The sequence below is a fragment of the Eutrigla gurnardus genome (genome assembly GCF_963514095.1).
Source record: "Eutrigla gurnardus genome assembly, chromosome: 13".
Classification (NCBI taxonomy): Eukaryota; Metazoa; Chordata; class Actinopteri; order Perciformes; family Triglidae; genus Eutrigla; species Eutrigla gurnardus.
The window spans coordinates 22983842-23011082 of NC_139936.1; the positions used below are offsets into that span (position 1 = coordinate 22983842).

Sequence of the window (27241 nt, forward strand, 5' to 3'; positions counted from 1 at the left end):
GTGCTGAATGTAAAAATATAAAAAAGGGCAAGAGTTACTTTACAGCGTTTGCCCTTAATCCCATCTGCTCCAGTGGAGCTGCTCAGGAGCTCGGTTGTACTAGGAAGCTCCCAGGAGTCTCTCTCTGTGTCACTGTGTAAATGTAAAGCAAGGTGATGCTGTTACAGAGCCTGTGTGCTCAGTCAACCCTTCATGGAATGATAAGAAAACAAAATGAAGACAAACAACTGATTGGGAATTGACTTTCAACAGCACAAACACAAAAAGAGTCAAACACGATAATGGTCAGTCAAGCAGGACAGAATGTGTCCTTTGTAAATATTCCAGGAGGAAATAGTTCAGAGGAGACTGTATTGGCAGGATGTGTGCACACACCAGCCCTGACATGGAATAATGTTGGAAGGTTGCTTTCTTCTGTGTGACTGGAAGTCATCCTGACAGCTGACAACAGTTGGACAACATGTAGAAAGCAAGACGTCACTTCTGTGTTCCCCTGCAGTTTTAATTCTAAAACAAAGGGCCTTTTAAAGTCTGCCTCTGTGCATGGCTGTATTGGTGTCTCAGTCTGTGTCTTTTCAAGTTATTTTTGTTGACATCAAATCAATCAAACTGCCTTTTATCACTATGGTAATCATGTCTGTTAATAAAAGAAAAAGATAAAAAAAGAATCAGTCTCTGGGACACAAAACAACTGTCTCATGCTTGACTGTTCAATAACCAGGAATTGGTTTGCAGTGAAAAATGTTCTCAGATGTTGGCATCGATTAGTGGTAATAGGAGTTATTGATAGGGTGAGGGGGGAGAGGGGGCTTGGATGGGCTGAAAGGGCAAAGGTGCAAAGAAGCAATATCTCAAAAGGAATGATGTGAATAATACGTGCACTGGCCTACTGAGACACACACCTCATCCACGCTGCCTCTGCATGCCTCGCCCTTTGCACCGCTGTGCCCACTTAAATGCCTCGACATCTTTTACATCATCTTATGTCATAGAATATGTTACTTTAACTCACATGTTTATCGGATTCACAGTGAATCCGAATCGGAATCAAGCTTGAATGTCTGTTTTTGTCTAATCCAGCAAATATGACATGATCACATTGATACTGTGTACAGTAAAAACACCATTACTTAAGAAATAAGGGTATATATACACGGTAAGATATTTTGTCTGGCTGGATAGATTTGGTCCAGACCTGTCCCCCCCTCCCCCACCACACACACACACAGACACACACACACACACACACACACACACACACACACACACACACACACACACACACACACACACACCTACCTATCCATTCTCATGTCTGAACCCCCAACCGTGTCTGAATTTGTTCCGGCGCCGGCTACCATGGAAAGGGTCAGTCTATACTGATTGGAGGCAGGTGGCCGGGTGTGGCTACTAATTTGGTGTTTAGAATGGAGGGTGGAGGAGTAACTGTGAATCTCCGTTGGTGAGTGTGTACATGTACATGTGTACATGTACATGCGTGTCAGTTTCAAGGGAGACATGTTGCTGGAAGCTACCGAGCCAATAAGTCACAGTTAAAGCCAAACAGAGAGCAGAGCGCCGCAGAGCAGCTATAACGTTAATGTGTCTCTATGCGTGTCATGATGTAGCAATTGAAGTCCCACCTGTCAGTGCATGTTTTCTCAACTACTCTCGCACTTATCCTCCAGCCCTGCAAGAGTTGGGATCTAACAATTGACCATCACTCTCTTCTCAGGTGTCAGGTACCATGAGGAACAGTTTGAAACCTGTTTGATGGTGTAATTGTTTACTGATTTGCAAACATAAATGATGGAAATGCTGCTTCTGCAACTGTGAGCATGAATGCTAATGAAGTCAAACTTCAGTGAGGCACTGCATCACCTTCAAAAATCAATAAAACCAAAAGTATTTCCATGTATACAAGAGGGCTTGTTCAGGATGACAGACAGTCGCCATAGCATGTCGAGAGTATTTTTAGTGCTGTTGAATCAAATTAATTTCCTCTGAACCCCGTTGCTTCCTCTGACAAACAGTCCCCTCCCTGCAAATGCAATTTGTTCTCCAATGAGTTACTGATATGTTAAAAATGACTTTTCAATCAGCACTTTTAGTCATCTAGTAGTGTGAAGCTCTTTCCGTTTTGTTCAGTATTCAGTGTGTATTGTGCTACAATGAAACCCAGTGGCAGGCAATCACAAAGGCAGAAAATGAAACATTAACTCCATATCTGCATGAAGCACTTTTATAAATATGGATGTTGTTTAGTAATTGATTGAACAACCTCTGTAAAAAGAAATTGATGAAGAGTCGAGTTTCCAGTTAATAACATTTAGACGCAGCTAGAACACAACAAGATGATATTTTAAATGATTATGCTCACATGTCTAAAATGGCAACTGAGCTGGCAAGATGCATGTGAGGATAACTGAGAATGTGCATTGGCAGGAGACAACATTTCTATAGTTGGCAGTAAAGGCAGCAGGGACATCTCCGCTCATCACATAATGGACAAAAGATGGAGAGACAAGAATATCCTTAGAGGAAACAGAGGAGCCTCCAAAGTCCCATTCAAACATGGAACCTGTCACGGGTATGAATGCTGTAACCTTGTTCTTGCTTTATCCAGGAAGGCTGATTTAGTTTTTACTACGGTCCGCTTCCAGAAAGCCGCTTTAACAAACTCTAAGCTGAACTCTGAGATGGGAAGGTTCCCGAACAGCTGATAAGAGATTGTTCAGTCAACCCCGAGTTTGTTCACTCGGAGGTAAGCTTGTACGTGGTCAATGAAAAAAAGCCATCATCTACGAAGCTCAGATACCTTGGAGCCTTCATTGTAATTGTAATGCAGAGATAGCAGTGCTTGTATTTATCCACATATGCACATTTATCTAAAAATAGAGTCAGTGATGGGAAAGGTTCAATAAGTCAACACAATATGAGGAATTATATTCCATTGGTGACTGATTATGTCAATTGACAGCTGTCTGGGTGCACAGAGTTACACCATTATATAATTATTTAAAAAAAAAAAAACTTCCACACGCAAAAAGAAGGATGTGCTCATCTCAGGGTTAAATAACTTTTAAAGAATTTTCACTAAACCTGCTTTCTGGAACAGACATCTCTCTTTCGTGCATGACACAGAGGGGAAGTTATGAGAGCATTTAGGTGTTTGGGTACATGCAAGAAAGTGAGACACCGTATGAAGATTGCAGCCTCTGTCTATAGTATATTGAAAATGACATGTTACTGGTAAAAAATGAAGTATGACAGCTTGTTTTAATTTTGTGACTGTTTTTTTTTCTAAACGGGTCTTTAAATAATATTGTACATGAACAACCTCTACAGTGGCTCACATTAGTTAGTCTCTCTTACGCAGATTCTTAATATGTTGTGAAGCAGAGAAAACTAGTGGAGAACTAAAAAATAAACGAGTCTTCTGAGACTCTCCCCATGCCTCTTTTCACCTTTTCCTTTTTCTCAAAAGCAAATCTGCAATCATCTAGTTCAGTAAACAGAACGTTTGTTGTGTAAAATAGCTATAAATGGTTTCAAGGGAAACGTCATTTGTTATGCATGATGCAGCAGCAAAAGTTGTTATTACAATCCCCCCCCCCCCCCCAAAAAAAACTCCAGACAACAGACAGAAGAAGCCTCAATGTGAGTTGAAGACTCTCCAAAGCTCTGACAGATTTAGCCCCGATTAAAATGTCTTACCTCAGTTCAGAAGAAAGAAGGGTGTAAAAATAATAATAATTATAATTTCAGCCTCCCCCAAAAGAGTTTTCCACATAGCACTGGGATCTGGAAAATGTGTCCAAGTGGGCAACATCCGATCTTAATTGATTCAAATATCTCCTCACAGTTTAAACGGTTCTGTGTTCATCTGTCATACTGTCAGCCCTCCAATGAAATCCTCTAACTGGATCATTTTGCTAACACTACTCTAACTTTGTTCACTCTATTTTTCATTTTTCATAAATTCCTGTTGGGCAAACAAGTAGCAACGTCGAAACACTAGAACATTTATGTCACGAAAAGCTCCAACATACTGTTGATGTTACCCAACTATACAGCATTAGGAGTGGTCACAATCCCTCCTCTCACAGTCCTTTTTACCAATCACCATAACAAGATGCTAAGATGTTTGATCATTTAAATTACTAATAAAGTTGGGACAGGAAGATTAGCGCTGGTTATACAAACAGAGCCTGCTCTGAGTTTCTGCAATTGAAGTACTTTTATTTGGTACTTTTGCTCTGCAATTCTCATTACTCCCCATCTGTGTCAATTATTTCTCCCCATTACTCCACTCCTTGCTGAGAGAAACATGCCATCCCTGCTGCATTGAATATGTGTCTGTATTATCACTTACTTTTGCTGACCATAGTGCACTTCTGTGCGGCTCAAAGCACATCAGGTTCAGTTTGTTAGGGTGCTTTAGGATTGAGAAATGTCCTTTAAGAATATTGGTAAAACGCCACAGTAATGGAATGTGTGTAAAGTAAATTAGTTAGGTAAATAAGGAAATGTTGTATGAAATAAACAAGATTAAATGACTGAGTGAACGAATGCAAAGGCTAAATAGAACATGACAAAAGGCTTAATTTAAAATAAATAATAAACGGAAAAATAATCAACCTTCTCAAGAAGCTCACACACTTACCTATATACCTTTTCCCAGATGTACATAGAAGTAAACGATGGAACACATTCAATTTGAACCAATTAACTTTCTGCCTGAACACATATACCTACACACCATTGTCTCTGCCCATTTCCTCTTTTTATATTGCAGCTCCCAAAAGACAAGAAACGATCAATACTGGGTTTAGCATGTGCTTGTTATAGTCGTGGTGACGGTGGTGGTAATAGAGAGAATCCGGACACTTACTCAGAGGATCTGCTGTAGATATCCTCCATGCTACTTTGGAAAATATGTCGAATGATGAAAAGTGAAGGGGATGTAGGAAACTTACAGCATAGTAGATGGTTTATACAGTATCTAATCCTAGTATCACAGAACCAAACTCTCCTCTAAATCTTTTCTCGACACAGATAAAACCAGTTATGTAATTAAATCAGACGATGTAATCCCTCATCTCCACATGTGATGGCCACATTGCTCCATCTCATAGTGTGAACAGTCTCTGGTCTAGATGGTAAAGTGTTGGCTGTCTTATAGTTTGACCTGAGTCATCCAAATGTATAACACCGCCATCAATCTCAATAACCACACGCTCAAGGGATGTCTGACCCTGCTGACTTAAAGTAGCCTGTTCAGCTGAGTACAACACATCAGTGCTCTTTCAAAACAACGGCTAGGCAGCTCATCCTTCCTAATCAATAAGGAAGTATGGAGCGCCTTTTGTATGTTTGAACTTTGAGATTGATTTTTGTAAGTTATGTGAAACTGCAGCTAGAATTACAATTCTATCCAAATCTCAATACATTTACTACAGTCAAGTAAAACCTGGTGGCGAGAAAGTCTGTTTCCATTTTCTACATTTTTGTTTTCCTTTGTCTCCTCCAAGAATAACTTTACCAATAATAACTTTATTTTTATAGCACATTTCATGCAAAGATGCAGCCTAAGGTGCTGAAATAAACAGCAAACCAAACAGCATCACTATTCAATTGCAATACAACAAAACATTAAGAATGATTCAATTAAAGATAATTGGAATTAAAAGCCAACTTTAAAAGATGTGTTTTTAATTTCAAATCTCAGATCCAGGGGGAGAATTTTCAGTTTATGGCCATAAAAACAGAAAGTGGCATCACCAGATTTCTTGTGGGAAAATAGGACCTCAACAGTACAGCAGTGGAAGATCGGAGTGTTCTTGTTGGGACAGAAAATGAAAGGCAGTGGCTGATGTATGAAGCTGCTGGATCATGTAAGGCTTTGTAGGTAAGTAGGAGTTTAAAAGCATAAAGCTTCTGCAATCATCTGTGCAAAAATATTTTTTAGAATGCAAGCTCTTGGTCATAGACCTTCTTTAAGGCAAGGAGTTAAAAATCAATAGTGAACAACCATTCATTTTACTGACTCGGGTTTACTTTTATTAAATGTGTTGTGTTGCCTTTATTTACGTTTGATTAATGTAATGTGTCCTGAAAGCTGCCAACAAATAAAATGTATTATTATTAATGTGATCTATTCATTATATTGGTCAAAATCCTGGCTGCAGCATGGTGAATTAACTGTAATTTTCTTTTTAGGTCACTAATATCCAGGTGGGGCCTCTGAGGGAGAGGTTTTACCAAAGCGGTTCTGAAAAGCAAGGGGGTAAGTACCTACTAGCGGAGACATTGATTATCATTTAGGGCATTTAGCAATTTGTATTTCTAATACTGAATCCAATTATTTTTAATTAAATGATGCAAATTCCTGACACTAAAACATCCTCTCCCCTCTCTCATATAATTTAAATAAGGAGTAATAAATTAGTAAGTAAATAATTAGTATTTGTTGAATGATCGGGTGGTGAAGGTCTCTGTTCTTGATGAATGTTATAACCAGCAGAAATCTTTATTCATGGCTCTGCTCTTGTGTGCGTGAGAGTTGTCAATTAGGCGAACACATTATAAATTCTGTGGGTGAAAACAAAACCTCAGAGGAAAAAACCTTAACCATTTTCTCACAACCTCTCTTTCTCCTTTCATCGTCTGGTTTTTGTCTGTACTCTCTGTCCGTCTCTTTGCTCTTTATTCCACAAAATATTATATTAAAAAGGAATCCTCTCTCTACTTACGTCAACTGGTTGCAACATTGCAACTGCAACACTCAGCTGAGGCGACAATAGGCATTGGTTAAAATATGTTGATATATTATGTTTTCTTTTTTTCTCAAACTTTTTTTCAGATGTTTCATTAACAATCATCATCATCTAAATATGAATATGAAATGAGCCTCTGCAACAAAAGTGTAGTATCAAAGGGCACTTTTAAGTTGGAGTTTAAATTCAAAGATAATTTCCAACAGAAAGCAAAAAACAGCACAATAATTCAGTCATTGTCAGTCCATTTTGTCAGCCTCTCCTGTCTGTGTGTGTGTGTGTGTGTGTGTGTGTGTGTGTGTGTGTGTGTGTGTGTGTAACTCACCCCAGCTGGTCTGTCAGGTTCCACAGTACATTGGGTGTGGGCATTAGTGGGGAACCGTCATATAAAACCACTGAGGCTCCCACTGCCAGAGCAGACATCAGCCAGTTCCACATCATCCAGCCGGTCTTGGGACAACAAAACACACACACACACACAGTCACACACACAGTCACACACACAGTCACACACACAGTCACACACACAGTCACACACACACACACACACACACACACACACACACACACACACACACACACACACACACACACACACACAGGTCAGTTTATCTGGTATAAACACTCCTTTCTCATTAGTATGGATAAATGCAGACTAAGTTATGCATCTGTGCTTCACATAATCGCGTTTCTCTTTTTTTCTTCATGCTGTGCTACTGCTTTGACATCACCCCCAATATACACACATATTGATGGTTCGCTATACTGACAATTGTCTTCAGAGAATATGGTATACAGTGTGTCCATACTGCAGTCAGTTCAGTGATTTGTTGATTCTGATCTTTTTTATTTTATTTTATTTTTTTACTGTTTTAGAGACTGGAAATGGAGGAAGAGAGAAAAGTATGAAATGCAACACACAAGCCTTGATCCAAACTCAGGCGTTGAAGTAACGTGACATGCCCCGTCACCACTCAACAATTTATCAAGCAATAATGCTGAATATTCACTGGGTCCGGCTCCTGAAATGTGAGGTCTGTAAACTTTTTTCTTGATTACATTATTGAAAATGTAGTTCTGGTAAAGAGATGCTTGGGATGTTGGTCAGATAACCAATAAATTGATCTATGTCATGATGGGTTTTTGTGTTTCTGGCATTTTGTAGAGTAACAACTATTCAATTTCACTAACATATTCAACAGAATAATTGATGAAAATAGTTAATAGTTGCAGCAGAATGTGTCAAAAAACCCAGACCATTTTAATTTTTCACTAATGATGTGAAAACAGACAAATACACGCTACACCAGACAAAATAACGCAGCACTAATCATCAGAAAATGATGTTCCTCAGTGTTTATCATGAAAAGGAGCGAGAATCCTCAAGGAACAACTAAAAATTATGCACAGCTCTGACCTTCAGCACTCAATGCTGCTCATTAGACAAGATCCGCTTGTGTGTGCGTGCGTATGTGTGCCTACGTGTGTGTCTTTGTGACCAGGCTCATGATTAAAAATACAATACAATACAATAACATTCTATCCCTCCTGGTAACTGAGCTGGGACAACAAGGTAGAGGTGAAAAGTAAAAAAATGTTTGTATCATGAGTACGCCATTTATATTCTGAAAAGGTTGCAGACCTACCGTGGTGTAGTAAATGATGACATCACTGCTGGTCATATTGCCATGGAGAATGTGTTCTTTCAAGTGTTGGATAAGCGTGCCCTACAGACACCGAGACACAAAGCAAGAGAGAAAGAGATAATGCATCGTTTTCAGGGTTTTCTTCATACCTTCATTCATGACATTGACATTTGTTGATTGCTACCTCTGTCTGGATGTTGGTTATCAACAAACTTGTTACCACCAGCACAAACTTGTGCTGGTGGTAACAGGCAACAGAATGCCAAAGAAGGCTGCATATTACAGGCTGTAATTAAAATACTCCATCTTCAATTATAAGAACTAGCACAGTGCCCATGTGGAGCGGGCAGATTGCTTGGTTTGGCCCTTGAAAGTGCAGCATTGTTCAACTGCTCATCCCTTGTTGATTCTAGGGAAGTGAAGAGGAGTTTAGTTGTAACGTTAGTATCCAGCATCCAACAGCAAAAGTGACCTGCAGTCAATGAACCGCAGTCTACAAAGGCCCTCTGCAGCAGAGCGTTAAAGATCGTTAATTAAAAGTTAATTGATATTAAATATGACGCCTGTTTAAATTGCACAAAATTCAACAACGCACGTCCTTGGGTCCCCAGGAATACATGTGTGAACACACACACACACACAAATGTGGTTCGGGAGATGTAAAAATGTCTTTGTAATCTAAAAGTTGCCCACAGGATTTGAGCAAACTTTGAGAGCTATATTAAAAAAAATGTACAAGAGATCACAAATCCAAAGAAGTATGTTTTTCTGGTTTGATCGAGAGTTTTGCTCAAAAAACCCAAAACACAATTCAAAAGGGTGGAAAATTGATCTTAATGCAGCATGGTTTATATGAACAGAATCATCTGGACCCAGATAATTCAGGGGGAAACGTTTTTTATGGCTTTTATGACTTAAGGTTCAATAATTACTGGCCAAATGTAGAATCTGTTGTTTTAGTGCCACCATCTGGCCAAATTGCACCAACTTCGACACTGCTTGGGTACCCAGGAATACACCCACCAAGTGTGAAGTAGATTGGACGCACACGGTTGTTCATACAGACAGAGATTTCTTGCTTCATTGTTATTTATTCTTTAAAAGTTCAAGTTCAACACTTCTTCTGACAAAGACTAATACACACAGCACACATATAGGGTGAGTTGTGTTGAAGTGAGTTCTCCCACAGCCACCAACCCATCGCAGTTGGGTATGTTATTATCACTCATAAGAATGTGTGTGATTGTGTGTGTTTTAGTTTAGTCCTGATGCGTATGTTCCTATTTGCATAACCTGGTGCTCCATGTGTGTGTGCATATAATCTTTGGCCGGAGTCACCATACCTCTCCTTTGGTGCGTGTCATCTTGCTACTGACAGCATGTTAACAGAGCTGTAAGTAACAAAGCAAAAAGCTTAACAGTGGCGGGGCTAATTGGAAGAACCAGAGAGGACTGCCAGAGACGCAATACGAAATGTTTTCACCAATGCAATACAGTCCAATTATCGGCGGCATGGGGAGAAGGAGGGGGCTCAAATGAAAGAGACAAAGAGGATACTATAATAGGAAGAAAAAGAATGAGCTAGAGGAAACAAAACATAAAGCAGGAGGGAAAAAACCTAATGAGAGACTCTGAAAATAAGGACTAAGTGGAAAAAAATGGGAAAATGCAAGCAAGTTAAGGATAGAAAGTTAATGTGACAGAAGGCAGCAGTGTGCTAGAATGGGATGGATTCATGAAAATGTGTGAATGCATTTGTTTAAGTGTGTTAACCTGTTTTACACATTGAGTGTTTCAGCCTTCAAAGTGCAGCGGCCCTTTTGAAATCACAAATTCATCTGACACTCTCCCTCACTCAGATGTGGTATGTAGCAGGGGGGGAAAAACACCATTCAAGCTGCTGGGAGTGGATAACCATTCAAAGATCTGCTGATGGAGGTTTGCTTCCACCTTGTGGTGGAAAATGTAATAAAAAAAAACAAACGACACAGGCATACAGTTACCTCTATGTAAAACTCACCAAGAGTGAATCAAATCTTGTTTTGATTTGATTAAGAAGATTATTTTTTCCTAAAAGTACTGAGAGATAGACGTGTCTCTAACACAGCGTCGGTCACAGCTCGTTAACTGAGCACTGCCAAACTAGGCAGCGCTGATCAAATATCAATCAAGACTACTGCATTGCCTATTAGTCGATGCATGTTTAACCTGATTAGCTGCAAAATAAGAAAGCCTGTGACCCAGCCGCCATGTTGAAAACAGTCGAGCCAAAGTGCTCTGGCTCTTAGGTCATGTGATATGATCAAAAGCTCCAAATCAGCTAATAAATGGACCTTGCGGGGAGATTTGATCAACTTTGGAATTTCTTTCTTCTTCCTCTAAACTCCTTATTGTGTTCCTTATACGCCTTATTGAAAACATCACCTTCTTTTCCAATCATTCACATGTGTATTATAAATGGCGTGCACTCAAAAGCAATGTGGGCCAACCCTGGAGAGCTCTGCAAGCAGATGCGACCGGCGCATGCTAATGTGTGTGCACGTGAGAGAGACACAGCTGCGCTCCATCTAACCCATGTGGAGCAGAAAAAAATGTACAACAAAATTGTCATTCTGTTGCCATTTCCGTGTCAACAAAGAGAGGGCGAGTGATCCATATTTATGATTTTGAGTTAATGGGAGCCCGTGTTTTTCTTACCCCAGCAGAGTGGACCATACATTTAGGAGCTCCTGTGGTGCCAGAAGAGTACATGATGAAGAGAGGATGACTGAACGGAAGCTGCTCAAACTCCAGCTGAGGAAACTGGTCGGCCTCGCCATGACCCGATGCCAAGAAATCATCTAAAAATACACTGCGGAGAGGATTGTTTTAAAAAAAGGAAAAAAACTAATTTAGTCTGAGAACAAATATAACTGAAGCAATATATAGTATATAGTTTCTCAGTTTTAACGCTTCAGTGTAATTGTATCCACAGACACATACCTGTTGGGGATCTTGGAGAGGTCAGTCTCGTGTTTGGAGCGGGCGTAGGGAATCACCACTACTTTCTCTAAGTCAGGCAGACCTACAGAGAGACAGAGAGACAGTCTGATGCTTCACACGACAGCCCTATGAAAAGAGGGTTCCCAGAGGAATACCTGTAACATGTAACACGTTTTGGTTCTTTACAGAGGACGATCTTATTTAGTGAAGGGTTTAAAGATGCTTAATAATTCTCTGGATACTCCTGTGGTAGCACATAAACAAATCCTCCATCATACTTACATTCTATCCACCATCTGTTATGCATGAATTCTTCTGACAGTTTAATTTTCACCATTTGACAAACCCAGTGGAGCTCCTACTCTACTTGTCTAATTTCTATTAGTCAGCAGAAAGTCTAGGTCAAACATGGCCAGCAAGACAGAACTGGTCTGCCAAAGGGCCCCATGTATCACTTTGCAAAGTGTTTTATAGAAAATTAAATGGGGGCAGCTTGCATTATCAGTAGTGTGATTTTGTGTTATTGTGTGTTCTTAGGCGTAGGTATTGATTGATTGATTATATTTCTCTGTCCACCGTAGTGAGTGAGGAGAATCAGCCTGTAGTGAAACAGGCGAGCTCACAGACAGACTGCTGGACGACCCTGTTAATACAGGAGCGTGCAGGAGAGTAGGGAGATAAAATCATGTTGTGAGCTTTGGAAATGATCACATTCATCTCTTTTCAACACATTTTTGACTTTCGGACTGAGACAATTATGGAGTGCCACATCGCTCACTGTGTATGTGTGTTTAAGAGAGTAACAGAGAGAGGGGAATAGAAGGCAGACTATTATACATGCATGCAATGTACACTCACCAGCCACTTTATTAGGTACACCTGTCCAACTGCTCGTTAACGCAAATTTCTAATCAGCCAATCACATGGCAGCAACTCAATGCATTAAGGCATGTAGACATGGTCGAGACGATCTGCTGCAGTTCAAACCGAGCATCAGAATGGGGAAGAAAGGTGATTTAAGTGACTTTGAACGTGGCATGGTTGTTGGTGCCAGACGGGCTGGTCTGAGTATTTCAGAAACTGCTGATCTACTGGGATTTTCACGCGCAACCATCTCTAGGGTTTACAGAGAATGGTCCAAAAAAGAGAAAATATCCAGTGAGCGGCAGTTCTATGGGCGCAAATGCCTTGTTGATGCCAGAGTTCAGAAAAGAATGGCTGGACTGGTTCAAGCTGATAGAAAGGCAACAGTAACTCAAATAGCCACTCGTTACAACAAGAAGAGCATCTCTGAACGCACAACACGTGGAACCTTGAGGCGGATGGGCTGCAGCAGCAGAAGACCACACTGGGTGCCACTCCTGTCAGCTAAGAACAGGAAACTGAGGCTACAATTCGCACAGGCTCACCAAAATTGGACAATAGAAGATTGGAAAAACGTTGCCTGGTCTGATGAGTCTGGATTTCTGCTGTGACATTCGGATGGTAGGGTCAGAATTTGGCGTCAACAACATGAAAGCATGGATCCATCCTGCCTTGTATCAACGGTCCAGGCTGGTGGTGGTGGTGGTGTAATGGTGTGGGGGATATTTTCTTGGCACACTTTGGGCCCATTAGTACCAATTGAGCATCGTGTCAACGCCACAGCCTACCTGAGTATTGTTGCTGACCATGTCCATCCCTTTATGACCACAGTGTACCCATCTTCTGATGGCTACCTCCAGCAGGATAACGCTCCATGTCATAAAGCGCTAATCATCTCAGACTGGTTTCTTGAACATGACAATGAGTTCACTGTACTCAAATGGCCTCCACAGTCACCAGATCTCAATCCAATAGAGCACCTTTGGGATGTGGTGGAACGGGAGATTTGCATCATGGATGTGCAGCCGACAAATCTGCAGCAACTGCGTGATGCTATCATGTCAATATGGACCAAACTCTGAGGAATGTTTCCAGTACCTTGTTGAATCTATGCCACGAAGGATTAAGGCAGTTCTGAAGGCAAAAGGGGGTCCAGCCCGGTACTAGCAAGGTGTACCTAATAAAGTGGCCAGTGAGTGTATATGTAAGCTAATAATGATATATTTTAAATGTTTGAATGAAACTCCAAACCTTTAAACTGTTCAGTACAGCCCTAGTTATAAGTAATTAGTCATTTACATCGAGAGCATGGGTGGGTGTGGCCTGTGTGTCGTTGTAGCAAGTACCAGTTATATGCCAGGAATGCTGCTGTGAAACTGATCGGGCAAATTCAATTTAACCTATTAATGTTACAAAAATAATCACTTTATACATTAATGGGAAAACAAGCCAAATATCGTCTTGACATTGGCAAAGGCATCGTCTAATGGCCTATTGATCGCTCAATCCCAGAGATCATTGTCTATTAGCACAACCCCCCAAGAGTAAATTGGACAATTTATGGAGCAAAGTAGAAACCCAGTGGCACAATTACTGGAGCAAGTTAAACAGTGAGTAGCCTACTTCATGTAAACTGCTGCTTCAGAGGCTTTTCCACCCTGACCAGAAGAATAAGCAGCTTCAATACTAAATAATGTCAGACTTCAGTTCCAAAATACATGTGTAGTTCCACTGTGAGCTATAAATTGTAATGTACACCTAAAGTAGAAGACTGGCATTGTGGAACATTTTAGCATTTTTAACTAAAGACACTCTTGTGAAAATGTTCAGAATGTACTACATCCATTAGTTGAAGAAGCTGGATCTATTAGTAAATCTCTAGTAAAATGATGGTAATCCAACCTTTGACAACACTGATCAGCTTTTCCATGTGGTCATGGGTTTTGCAGTTGTAAACCACAGCAGCAACAGAGAAGATCAGCTTGGGCTGGATTTGAGAAAACCGGTCAAGGACACCCTGAGACAAAAGAGAGAGATGGTTTAAAACATTTAAAAAGAGAAAACTGTGAAAGCAAAACAAAATCCATAATTTACTGCAGTAGTTCATGTATGCCATTAAATTAAGTATTTAATCTCACTTGCAGCATATTTCTGCTCAACTACAGCTAATGCCATTACATAAAAGGAGCACTGTAGTCCAAGCAGAGAATGAAGGAGGCAAGAGCACCGGACTATGTGATTAAGATACAAGAGATGAGCTCAAGATAAAATTCATGAGGAATTTAATGAAGATAAACCATAATCTATACCTTTATCTTGTTCATCTCTACATTACTACCTACTTAACGCATAAAAACGAAAAGATATAGTCAAATAACTTCCTACAAGGGGTGAAAATATATTTTTATTTTTAAGTGTAGTTCTATGCTCTGCCTGGTGGGGCAGTAGCAAACCAGAAATAAGAAGTAGAGACCAGGATGACAAAAAGACCATTGAGGAAGCCGTTTTTGAAGGAGGAATTTAGCTACACTCAGGCTCACTCATGCAAGATACGTCTCCTGATAAAGCGGATTCTCTTTTTCCACTTTATGCAAATGTTTCTTTACAACAGTGACTCAATAGTTTTACCACAATAATGAATCCCTTATAAGAAAAGATAAAATACAACAGGTCAGCGCTGTAGATGGAGGCATAAACTCTGCCTGGATAAAGAGACAAAAACTGCCACTAGTACCCAGAAGACACACTTTTCTCACACTGATGTTCTTTAGAGTCCACAAACACAACAGCAGATTAAATAGGCTTGGTTTAACTTACTTGTACTTGGGAGAATAACCTTGATATTTAGGCTCTCAGATCCCCTCTGCATAGGAATGTGCTTCTACTAAAATCTTACTTAAATCTAATGATGTATTTAATGATGAATACAATCTAATAAATGTACAAGTACAATGCGAACATAGAGTGTTCTGGTACAATGGAATAAAAACCTCAAATATATGACACATATGTAAATAAACATATACAAGCCACCAAACATTTAATACAGTCCTTACATTAACTCCAAAGTCAACAGACGTGGAGCTCCAAATCGCTCCAATGCTGGCTGCTGCTAACATGGCCTCCACTGCATGGATACCATTGGGTAGGTAGCCTAAAGGAGGAGAGAGGAGAGAATTGCATTTATGCAGCAATGTATGGGATTCCTTTTATTGAAAAAGGCTCTAGTTGTATGCAGACACCCAAAGAGAAAGGATAAAGTACACGCATCAACAAATTGATGTCATAAAGTTTAGTATATTACAGACAGATATTTCTACAATTGTATTATCAAAGTGCCCAACAGCACAGAATACATTGCATTTCCTTTAATAAGTTATGCAACAAAATGTCACAGTTTGGTATTGAAGTAAGTCAAGTATTCTGTTTGTTAAATTTAAATCATCTCGGTTATGCGATATCTAGCAGTATAAAAGGAGCAATTGGATTTCTTCTGTAGTCTCTGTCTTAAAAATGCAGAATACCACACAGGAGATCACATCACTGAGACAATAGAGGACACTGAGGAAGAAGATGAGAGAGAGGACCGAAGAGGGTGGGATGTAAGACTTGGAGGAGAGAGAAAATGATCATGTAAAAAGAGAGAGGGAGGAGACATCTTGTCAACCAGGGCAGTGACAATATTTCATTCTTAACGAGCAGGACTGAGATCATAACTGCAGTGATAGACTCCATGATCTATACGTGCCCCAAGGCAAGAACCTTCCTTTCACTGGACAGAGTTAGACGATCAGATTAGACAGACGATGTCAACCACTGAACACAGAATACGGTTGCATAATATTCAATTTCTAACAATGATCTGATATCCATGAATTGCCATGAAAAAGGGACAGGGTGTAGATTAAGTGGCATCCTGGGTTGCAGTTGCAGATTGCAACCAATTGAATAGAGTGATGCAGGAATGTCCTAAAGCCTGGACATTTCTTTATTTCAGGCCAGGGCCATACCATAATACTACTTTAGGGCAACAAAATTCAGGCAGCAGCTGGCGTTTCCACAGTTTTGCACTCGGCTGCTCACATTACCAGAGTTTTACAAGTTTGTCGGAGAATCTATGGTGGCCTTCAGGTAACATAAACATGCATAAAGCTCTTTTCTAGAGCTGTTTGTCTATTCTGGGCTACGGTAGAAACATGGCAGTGCAAACATGGCAGACTCCGTGGAGGATGATCGCTCACTATGATTATAATCAAGTAACGAAAAACACAATTCTTAGTTACTTATAAAAAACGTATAAAAAAATAGTTGTGAATATTATGTCTGATTTCTGCTGATTTCCCTTGTATTTCAGCCAGTATTAACAATACAAGTTTCCTCTCACTGCAATACTCTGCATGCCTCTAGTTTTCACTGGATTGACTTATTAAACACTGAATCTGAGATGCTTGATGTGAATGCAGGCCTTCAGTCCAGACTACAAATAACAAATAATGGATTGGCCAGACTCAACACAGGAGCTCTTATCCTATTAAAACAAGGCTGCTTTGTTGATAACATGCATCTAATCTAACAAGATAAAACAACATTACAGCCCTTTGTTCCACTCTGCCTGGTCAACGGAAAATGGCACCAATTCTGTCACCTCCTATCAATCATAACGAATCAGGGTTTTAATGGTTGCTATGCTGACTCATGCTTGCTGCTCGTAACCAGGATGCTGGCTGGGTGACATCTCCGGCTGACAGATCACCATCCTGCTTCTCTGGCTGCACAGACACATAAATGATATGGACTGGCATAAATAGTGTCATGGATCATAATACTACAACACGCTTGACTGCCTCTGTGGCTATTGTTATGAATTACTATCTTGCTATGCTGTAACAACACTGCTTACATGGCAAAGCAACACATTTCTGCTCCTATCTGATTAATCATGCATACGGATATATCGGACACATCATTGGCTAGTTGGTTTGGTAATACTGCTAGAATAAATCAAGTAATCCTGGAGGAGAAGAGAGGGATTGAACAGTGTCTTAACCAGAGGTAAACCATGTTGACCCCATGGGGGCAATTTTGGAGAGCCAACAAGGCTACTGCTGCTACATTTAATATTAGTGACCTCTTGTCTTGGTTCTGCTTATTCAACAGTAAGGAGGGTGATGGTGAAGAAGGTAGGACCAAGGCGTAGCGAGGGATCTAGTGCACGATCATAAGACTACATCCGTGTGTGTGTGTGTGTGTGTGTGTGTGTGTGTGTGTGTGTGTGTGTGTGTGTGTGTGTGTGTGTGTGTGTGTGTGCACGTTGGGTTGGGTTGGCCCTTTTCCTGCTTGGCTTCATCAGCTAAGTGCTTATATATCTCCTGGATTACAGGCACTGACACGGTATTTTAGCTACAACCTTGGGACAAGGACATCTAACATTAAGGATATTAACACACACACACAGTGAGCACACACATTCAAAACACACACACACATTCTTGTATGAGGAAAGTAATGGGGAAAGGGGAGAAAGGAAGCATGAAGGAGCTGGTATCTCTCTCTCTCTCTCTTTCTAATGAGATTCCCAGAGAGCTTAAAGTCATTTAGCTAATGGATTTCCTCACTGCAATGTTTCCTCTGAGCATGCACACCCACACCCTCATTTCTGAACAACAAAGTTCAATATGAAATAATGAACAGCAGCCATAGACCCTCAAATTAAAAGCAGGAAACCGTTTTAACATGTGGGCCAGCAAATTTAGTTCCCTTGATTTTCTTTTTTTTTTCCACTAATTTTTACTGTATGCCAGGATATAGTCCTTGGCTTGGCTTCAATCTTCAATTACCCCTTTTCTGAACACTCAAATACATAATAATATTAATATTATTATTAATAATAATAATAATAATAATAATAATAATAATAATAATACATTATATTTAAGGAGGACTTTTCATAGTACTCACTTTACAGTAGAAATACAGTTAAATAGGAAAAACATAATCACATACCACTGGTGCTGCTTTAGTAACTAGTTTTGTGTCAGGTGACTTATATTTGTAATAGTTGTTGACAGAGTTCAGAACAGTTTGTACAGATTTTCATCATTTAATACCTACATTTGTGCCAAATGTCTGGGTCAAAACTCTAGTGGTTAAGGACTGGCAGTGTAACCCAGATCCCCCACCCCACCCAATCAATGTTCTCTAGCTCAGCATTTGAACAATCTTTCCTTTTTAATCCACACACATTTTCTGCAACCTCTGAACTATTGTGCCTTTTTTCTGCCATCTTTATCCAGACAAACATTTACAACAAAAATGCCTGTGTAGGATATGTTCAATCCAACTAAATGAATGGTTCAGACATCTGAGATGCTACTATTTGACAACCTCTGTGTAACTGAAGCCTGTGACAGTGACTCAGCGCAAACAGCTCGATAGATATTGTGGCATCATGGTCAGAACAGGGAATGAAACCAAGAAAGGGCTGCAGTTAGACACTCATGTAGACTTTTGCTGTATCTGAGAGCTGTTTTAAAAAAAACACAATGTAGCATTATATGGACCTGCAGTATAAATTCTGGTGGATCTGAACATTCAGAAAAAAGGGGGAATAACACCTGCACACATCCCGCTTGGATCTTCATGAGGTCGGAATAGTTCAACAGAAGGAAAACATGCCCATTTTATACATAATACACACCATTCAGGAAACAAGCTCCATGGCAGGTGTGGTTCCTCAATCTGAACATGGAGAATACTAAACAGAATTGGGCTTCTGACACCCATGGATTTTGTCCAAGACACAGGATTTTAATTATTTTCTGCTGAATTGAATGTATCAAACTCTTTTATGGTTAACAATTGTATGTATGGGTGTGTATTTTTAGATCAGAAAACCTCTTAACACCAAATATATGGATCAACAAAAGTAATAAGCTCCTAAACGCATTTGACACTTGCGTGAGGAAATATATACGACATGTATTCAAGCTGAAACGGTGCTGCTTAGCTTGCAAATATAAATGTGTGAATCTGGATGAATATACTGTTTAGTGAGGTGGTGCAGGAAAAAAAACATACTCAGCCATTCCTCCTTGTACAAATATGAACTAAATGGATACTTTCAGCAAGAGCTACGACTTGTGCCAAGACAGCCAGAGAGCCCAAGCAACCAGAGTTACAGCAAAAGAGCCCATGACCAACTCAAGGTTTCAAATAACAAAGAAGTAAGGAGGAGGAAAGGAGGCAGAAGATTGGATGAAAACAGGAGTCAGGAGGACAGCAACTCATCTATCTACCAATTTGGTAGGCATTCAACAACCACTTGGCTGATCGAAAAAGTAATATATTTTTTTTTTCCCATAATCTCATGTTTCGCCAGAGAGAGCAATGAATGTGAGACTCACCTACGACCCTGTCTCCAGTCTGGATGCCCATCTTCCTCATGGCTGCAGCAAACAACGCCACATCACGCCTCAGCTCCCCGAATGTCACCTTCGCGATCTCATCATTTTCCTCCGCTGGAAGACGCAAAGAGATAGAGCAAGTGAGACACATAGACAGAAAATAAAAAACATGAGGAAGCCGGGTTGGAAATGGTTTGGATATTTTAGGATTTGTGAAACACTGTGTGAACTATCGCATTTATTTATGCAGTGATATGAATTCCAATAACTAATATCCCAGAAATTGAAATCCAAACCACAAAAAACAAGAAACATGGAGACAGAAGATGAAGAGGTATATAAAGAATGATAGTGTGGCAGGACAGCGCCTGATAAGAACAGTCCTCTTAGTCTCACTAAAAGTTAATTGACATTCGTAGAGCCTCCAGAGCATTGTGGCCAACGGGCTTTCTCATAAATACATTACAACTCCTGCAGAAGGAAGTGTGCATGTGTGTGTGTGTGTGTGTGTGTGTGTGTGTGTGTGTGTGTGTGTGTGTGTATATACACACAAATAATGAAGAAGAACCTAGCCATTAGTAAGTGACAGTAAGTAAACACAGTATGTGCAACTCCCCGACTCATACTGGTAAACTGGGAGGGAGAAACCCACATCTTGTCAAATTAACCATGAGAAGAGCTGCAAAAAACATGAGACAATAGGAACCAGTCAGTAAGGTAAACACAAAAAAACCTGAAACCTGCACTGCATGATTTTAAGGTGCGCTTCATGAGGGAGAATAAAAGTAAAAATGAGCATTGTGTTTAAGGGTGGGCTGATATAAGATTTAATTGCAGATCGTGATAAAAAAAAAAAACACAAAATAAGTTCACCATTATCTGGATCATCATAAATATAGTCAAGTGAGTTGGCTCGAGCCAGATTTAAAAAATACAGGATAAATGTATTTATCCTTTATTTATGCATGGAGCCCTCAAGATTTATGATCATCTTATTCAGAATGATTTGATTGTTTTTCACTAAAAGATATTCTTCACTAAAAAAAGATGCAATTCAAATATTTCTTTCATAATAAGAAAATGTAAAGTGATTACAGTATGTTTTAGGAGTTTTAAGCACATGTTGGTGATTATTGGGATAATAACATGAATCGCAATTATTTTGACCAGAATAATCATGACATGATATTGTATTATGAACCTATGCCTAGTTGTGTTTTTTTTTTTTGCTTGGGGATTTGATTCTGACCAGAGACCAATAAAGCCAACATTGGAGATGCAGCACAATCACACATTTCTTTCTGTACATTAAACTTTTTTTAATCTGCATCAAATACTTAATATACTTACTTGCAGCATAGATAGCTACTTTGTCCTGGTCTGCATGTTTGAGCAGGTTCTCAGCATAGTTGAGTCGAGCTCCTTTAAACCACTGTGGAACATCCGAGATCCGTTTGGATACATCCACCACCTGGTATACACCCACAGAGCACACACCAAGAACACACACAGCAGAGCCACACCATTATCGTTAACTACAAAGCCCATGCATTTTAAAGCTGTGCTGCTCTTGCTGGCACAGAATTAAGTACACAAATAGAAATGTTAGATACACTGCAGTCAAATGCACTCAAATTTGAAGGACACTGCTTTACATATTCAACAAGGTTATGCCTTGACCACCGTATAAGCTGAGTGTGTTACTGCACTTGAAACAAAAACAGTAAGAAATACAACATGTCATAATAATCCATAGCAACCCTGGGCTCTAATAGCCAAGCCCACTCTGAATCACTGTTACATAATGTTTGATTGACTGGTTAATTGGCTCCCTGTATTCCCCACAAAGTCTGCTGTAAACCTAAGAGAGGATTCAGTGGGCAACACAATGGACAATTCAACAAAGTATTATGTGAAGTGGAAAGAGTTCATAGCATGGTCGCCCTCAAAGCGAGAGGGTCCCGGGTTTGAGTCCCGGTTAGGGTTCTCTCCGGGTTCTCCGGCTTCCTCCCACAGTCCAAAGACATGCATGATGGGGATCGGTTCATCGATGACTCTAAATGTCCTGTAGGTGTGAATGTGAGCGTGAATGGTTGTCTGTCTCTATATGTTGACCCTGAATACAGGATAGGCGGTAGACGATGGATGGATGGAAAGAGTTCATGTCTACAAAAGGGGTGTGTCAACAACACAGACAACTCCTTATCATCATACACCATTTATTACATCACACATCCTGCATGGCTGTATCTTGGATCGAAGCAAAATTAATACTTAGATTAAACTAAATAATTAACACAAACTTTAATTTATTTAATATCAGCAGCATTCCATTTTCCAACTGGACTTTTAATGTTTTGTTTTTTTAGTGTAGACTTGCAATTCTAACATTGCTATAGCTATAATGCTTTTTCATCAACCATGCTTTGTCAACAAAGCGTTTGAGAATGTCTCAGGCAGACTTCTCACCAAATCATAGCACACACTTTATTTAGTAATATTTACAGTTTAACGGTCAGTCATAAGTTTTCATCTTATATATCTGCACCAATGTGAATGAGGAAATAGAGGCAGTCTGATTAAAAATAACAAAACAAAAACGCCGGCTGGAGCAGGACAACAAGACATAAATAGCAAGCCTATTATATTATATTATATACACACAACCTACAGAAGCATTGAATGCTTTCAGGAAACCAAAAACAGTGAAAGCTCTGGAGAGAACATGTCATTCCGGATAGTCCAGAGGATCAGTATGTTACAACACAGACTATATCTGTGCTGCAAATATTTTAATGTTGATCTTAAACACAAACACTTTGCATGCAAGAAAACACTTGATGGATCCCAGAACTTCTTTGTCATTTGGATCATACATTGCATGATTCGTTTATGTGATATAATAATTGCATGTTGTGAACTGCAATGTGGGCATAAGATGCAATTAATATGTGACATAATAATTGCACGTCATGGCCACATTGAAGTTCACAGCCCTGGAAACCATTTCACAATGTTACACGAACAGGGCCGTTTGAGGTTAATGCACTAGAACTATGACAAAGCTGCGGAGTTGGAAATTACAACCATAAGAAAAAGAAAACTGTCACAATTGAAATGCTGATCATTCCACTAACACTTATGGAGAGATGCTCTCTATTTTTAATTGATTGTAGTTGTTCTTATAATAGTGAAAGTGGCTGTTAGATTATAGGATGACATTGAAAAGCATTCTTCAGGATACAGTCTACCAGCAGAGGTTGGACTCACCTCTTCATATGGTTTTGAGCAGACTACTCCACAAAAACGCCACACTTCTGTCCAGAAATCTGGGTAGCTGTCCACCGACCACTGGTACAGGTCATTGTAGTTGGCTAGAGGACAGAGAGTCTGTGATTATTATCGATTAAGAACAATCTTACAGGTCAAACATGTAATGTCAAGTTGCTGTGAATAAAATGAAAGACCAACATTAGTACAAGTACCACTGAAGCAAAACAAGAGATTTACATTAGATTACAACATTGAGGGATCCCAACCATTTGAAACAACTGATTTAAGTAACATTTTGTTTTCTCTATCAGCTGCTAAACTAGCTAATAGATGCTTAACATAAACATAAACTCGTTCTGGAGAGGAGAAGAGTAATAGAAAGTAAATGTTTTCAGGCTGTTTTGAAAGTAATTACACATATACAACAACTCCATTTCTGTCATCATGCTCCAACCTCTCCCAATTACATAACTCTCTCTCCCTCTCACTCTCTCTCTCTCTCTCTCACTCTCTCTCTCTCTCTCTCTCCTTGTTTTTCAGCATTTAAATTACACGGGACTAACTGAAACCGCTCGCGCTCCTCCATCGCCTGCAAACACCCGTCTTCAGAGAGGGGCTCGGGGCTAATCCAAACATCCATATCCAAACAAAGCACAGTTCTGTAAACAGCTTACTGTTAGAGAACAAAAATGGAGTGGCGAGTTACATGACATAGTTATCAATAATACCACCTGCTGATATGTGTTTAAATGCGGACTCATTGTCTCCTGAGTACAGCCTTTACATTGCCATAGCTAGCTTGAAACATTGCATAGCTTTACACAGTGGCAATGTAGAGGTAACGTTAATGGGCTAACTTGCACCACATATATAGACAGACAGCAGGGGAGAGATAGTTTCTGCGTGTCTATTCAGCTTCCCAGGCTCGATGAAATCCCGACTTGTAGCGTTATTAATTACAACACACCCTTTATATATGTCTGTCTGTCTGTATGTATGTATGTATGTGTCCTTGTATGTATTCCGCCATCCTCTGACGTCTCGACTCACCCAGATTAAGTCCGTAGTTTCCGTTGACCTGTATCCTAAACCTGTCCATCTGTGTGTTCCTCTTTGAGTCCGGGTACCACAACACCTTGCTCTCCACGTCCATGATTTTCTCGCTCTTCCCTTCCATGTCTTTAGACATCTTTGTCACGTCTCTCTGTCGGCTGACAAACACCGGTTAGGGCGAGCGCCTCGCTGTAAGCTAAGTGTACCTGAAGTGAGGGCTGGTGTTGAGGTTAAAATGAGATCACCAGCTAGCTACTTAGTTTGAACGGCTGGGGAATTACAGAGCGCGACGGCTAGCAAGGCTCACTGTCAAAGGCAAGCGTGGAGCTCCCAAAGAATACTGACAGAACACGCCCCGGCGTCATGACGTCACAGACCGCGCTGGGTTCAAGAACGCGAAGTGTTCACACATACAAAATTCGTATTTATGTTTCGGATAGCCTATTTATTTTCATCTCTATCAATATATACAATAGTCAAGTCATCTTGGTAAATGTGCGGTGTGTTAATACTGCGAATGTTAACCTCTCAAATGTTGTCTGCTGTGTGTATGTGACGTAACTGAAGTTGTCACAAAGGTGACTGAACTAGTTTGGCCAGATTTTAATAGATATCTAACCAATTTATTGGTACGTATGCAAATTATTCCAAGACGTGCTTAAACATAGTAACCCTGTCATTATACTGTACGCGTTGTCTGCTTAAAATATAAAAATATTCACTGGTCAATAGAAACGCATTTACTTTTACATGAAAAAAAAAACGCACAAAGACTGTAGTTCCATCCCGTGGGGATCTTGAACATATCACACACGTGAACGCGCAATTGAAATGAATTGACTAGTCTCTCGTGCATGAGGAAAACTTGCCAGCCAGAATAGAGGATTTTGATTGGTCCTCAGCAGCCTGGTTCCACATCAGCCGACGGATCGGTCTATGTGGGAGGCGTATCGTGACCGTTGGACTGACGTGTCGTTCGATCAATGACATGCTGTCTTTTGGCGCTTTATATGAGCCATAGCCAATCAGAATGCAAGAAGGCAGTAGCGTTTTAGAGGTGTGCCCAATCAGTGAGGGTAAAGACTGACTGGCCTCATTGTCTGGTCGTGCTATCTCAACTTTGATGCAATGATGGAAATGTTCTTTCTCATTTGAGCCATGCCCCGTCTAGTCTAGTCTAGTCTAGTCTAGTTTGCATTGCTGTGTGCCCATAACTCACTTACCTTAACCTTAACATTTCTAACATCTGTTATCATTGGGGTCAATACCCGGTAGTTCAAGAGAGGAGCTGGACATTTTTTTTTATAAATTGTGTCTCTACTGATGGTGCAGAGATACGACAGGAGCATCTGCCCTGAGGGTCTCATTCTCATCATAATCAGGGTCGTCCTCAAGATTATCCTCAGTCTCAGACACATCTTCCTCTTCTATGTCACGTTCTCTGTCACAGAGACAAAACCTCACCTTAAAAAGGTAACCCTTGTAGTTCTATACTGTGATTTGTCCCTAATAAAATAATATTTAAAAATAAAATAGACAAAAACTCATGGACAGAAAACCTTTTCTTAGAGGTAATTTTCAATTGCGAGAGAGCATGAAAAGAACAGAGCTTATAAGGGTTGATAAGGCTACTGTTTAAGCTTTTATATGTTTGCTCCTCCCCTATGGTGTGAAGTATCAATATGCATCTATGTCCTGTGTTCAGAACATTGAAAACATATCATCATGTAGATTTTATGTTTATGCCTATTTGCCCACATTAAATGAGGAAAAGTCACCAAGTCACAGGAAAAAAAGGATGTTAACCCTCTATTTAGAAACATTAAACATTTAATGGGGTAAATGAATGGGTCTAGGCAAGTTCACAGCAGATATATGTCTTTTCTGTAAATCTTTGTATACCTTTTTTTTTTTTACAAAACATCATGTTCATACAGTTTGTGAAAAGTAGTATTCCAATCTCTCTCGTGCATCATGCCAATCCCTTCATTCTTATATCTTATATCTTAGTGGCTGTGGGAGGTCACAATTCAACGATGCATAAAGTCCTTAACTCCTGAAATAAATAAATGAGGTAGTAAATAAATAATTAAACATAAAAAAATGCATATGTATTTATTTTGTTATGCCAAATATTTATTTATTTCATGGGGCTTTTATTTCTTAATACCAAATGTATTTATTTAATGGGATGATCTGATAATATTTTGTAATGTAAGCGTCCTTCAATGGTGGTTCCACACAAGTGAACCCACAGCAGCCAAACTGTGGCCAGCTGTTCTTTTCAAAGGGCAATTTAAATTAATGCAGACTATCATACTATAATTGAACTGTGATTACAAGTGGAAATTTGTGGACAAACAAAGTGAAAAAAACCCAGTCATCTACAGTTAACATCAACCACCACAAACTACAGATCAGAGGATATGAGTGCATTTACTTGTTTATTAATTAAACTTTTGTAAGTGGGAGCTTGTGTTATTTCTTCTTTCAAAACTTATTCTCACATTATATTTTTTGTATTATTGCATTCCTCTTATACTGTACACATCAATCCATTTAAGTTGAGCTGAAAAGTTATTTCAAGAGTATCTACCTTATACTGTGGCTGTGAGAGGAGGAGGAGGGGAACGAGGAGGAGGAGGAGGAGGAGGAGGAGGAGGAGGAGGAGGAGGATGAAGTGGAGGAGGAAGAGAAGGAGGTGAAGGTCATTCAACTCTTAAATTGCATCTGTCTCTGTGTTAACAGACCTCAGCACTGCTTCCAAAAACATGAAATCCAGAGATTCTCAGTGAACGTGGTCTAGACTCTGTGGAGGAGAGTCTGAGAGACACTGTAAGGACAGAATACCTGCTCTGTGATCAAGTACACTCCTACTCTGGAGGACGGAAGACCTGAGACGGGAGTAAGAAACTTCCACTTCAGTCTCTGCCAGTGAGACATTTGTCCATCTGTATGTCAGAACTTCCTGTAGTTCATCTCTGACTTCTGACAGTGCAGCCATTGCATTGCGCTACTTTGAAATGCAATGGCTGCAATGGTTGTTGATGCTGGATGAGTGTGTGGACTCCTCTGTGTGTGAGAGCTTCTCCAGCTCAGCGTCTCTCCTCTTCAGCTCACTGATCTCCTGCTCCAGCTTCTCCTGAAGCTCTCTGACTCGACTCACTTCCCTTTCCTGCTGGGATCTGACCTGCTGCTTCACGTCAGAGTGTCTTCTTTCCAAGAGACTAGACAGATCAGC

At 40.0% G+C, this 27241-nt stretch overlaps 1 protein-coding gene across 1 annotated transcript in view; it reads right to left on the reverse strand.

Moving 5' to 3' along the window:
* Window positions 1-24286, reverse strand: part of aacs (acetoacetyl-CoA synthetase) — a 40739-nt gene extending 16453 nt beyond the window's left edge. Inside the window, exons 1-10 of the mRNA XM_084025003.1 lie at window positions 23998-24286; window positions 22945-23048; window positions 21025-21145; window positions 19675-19788; window positions 15328-15425; window positions 14174-14288; window positions 11408-11489; window positions 11123-11276; window positions 8426-8506; window positions 7105-7229 (exon numbers count right to left, since the gene is read on the reverse strand). Coding sequence (XP_083881129.1) covers window positions 7105-7229; window positions 8426-8506; window positions 11123-11276; window positions 11408-11489; window positions 14174-14288; window positions 15328-15425; window positions 19675-19788; window positions 21025-21145; window positions 22945-23048; window positions 23998-24136 — 1133 coding nt within the window. The 5' untranslated portion in view covers window positions 24137-24286. The remainder of the gene's footprint in view (window positions 1-7104; window positions 7230-8425; window positions 8507-11122; window positions 11277-11407; window positions 11490-14173; window positions 14289-15327; window positions 15426-19674; window positions 19789-21024; window positions 21146-22944; window positions 23049-23997) is intronic.
* Between the last annotated feature and the right edge of the window lie 2955 nt (window positions 24287-27241).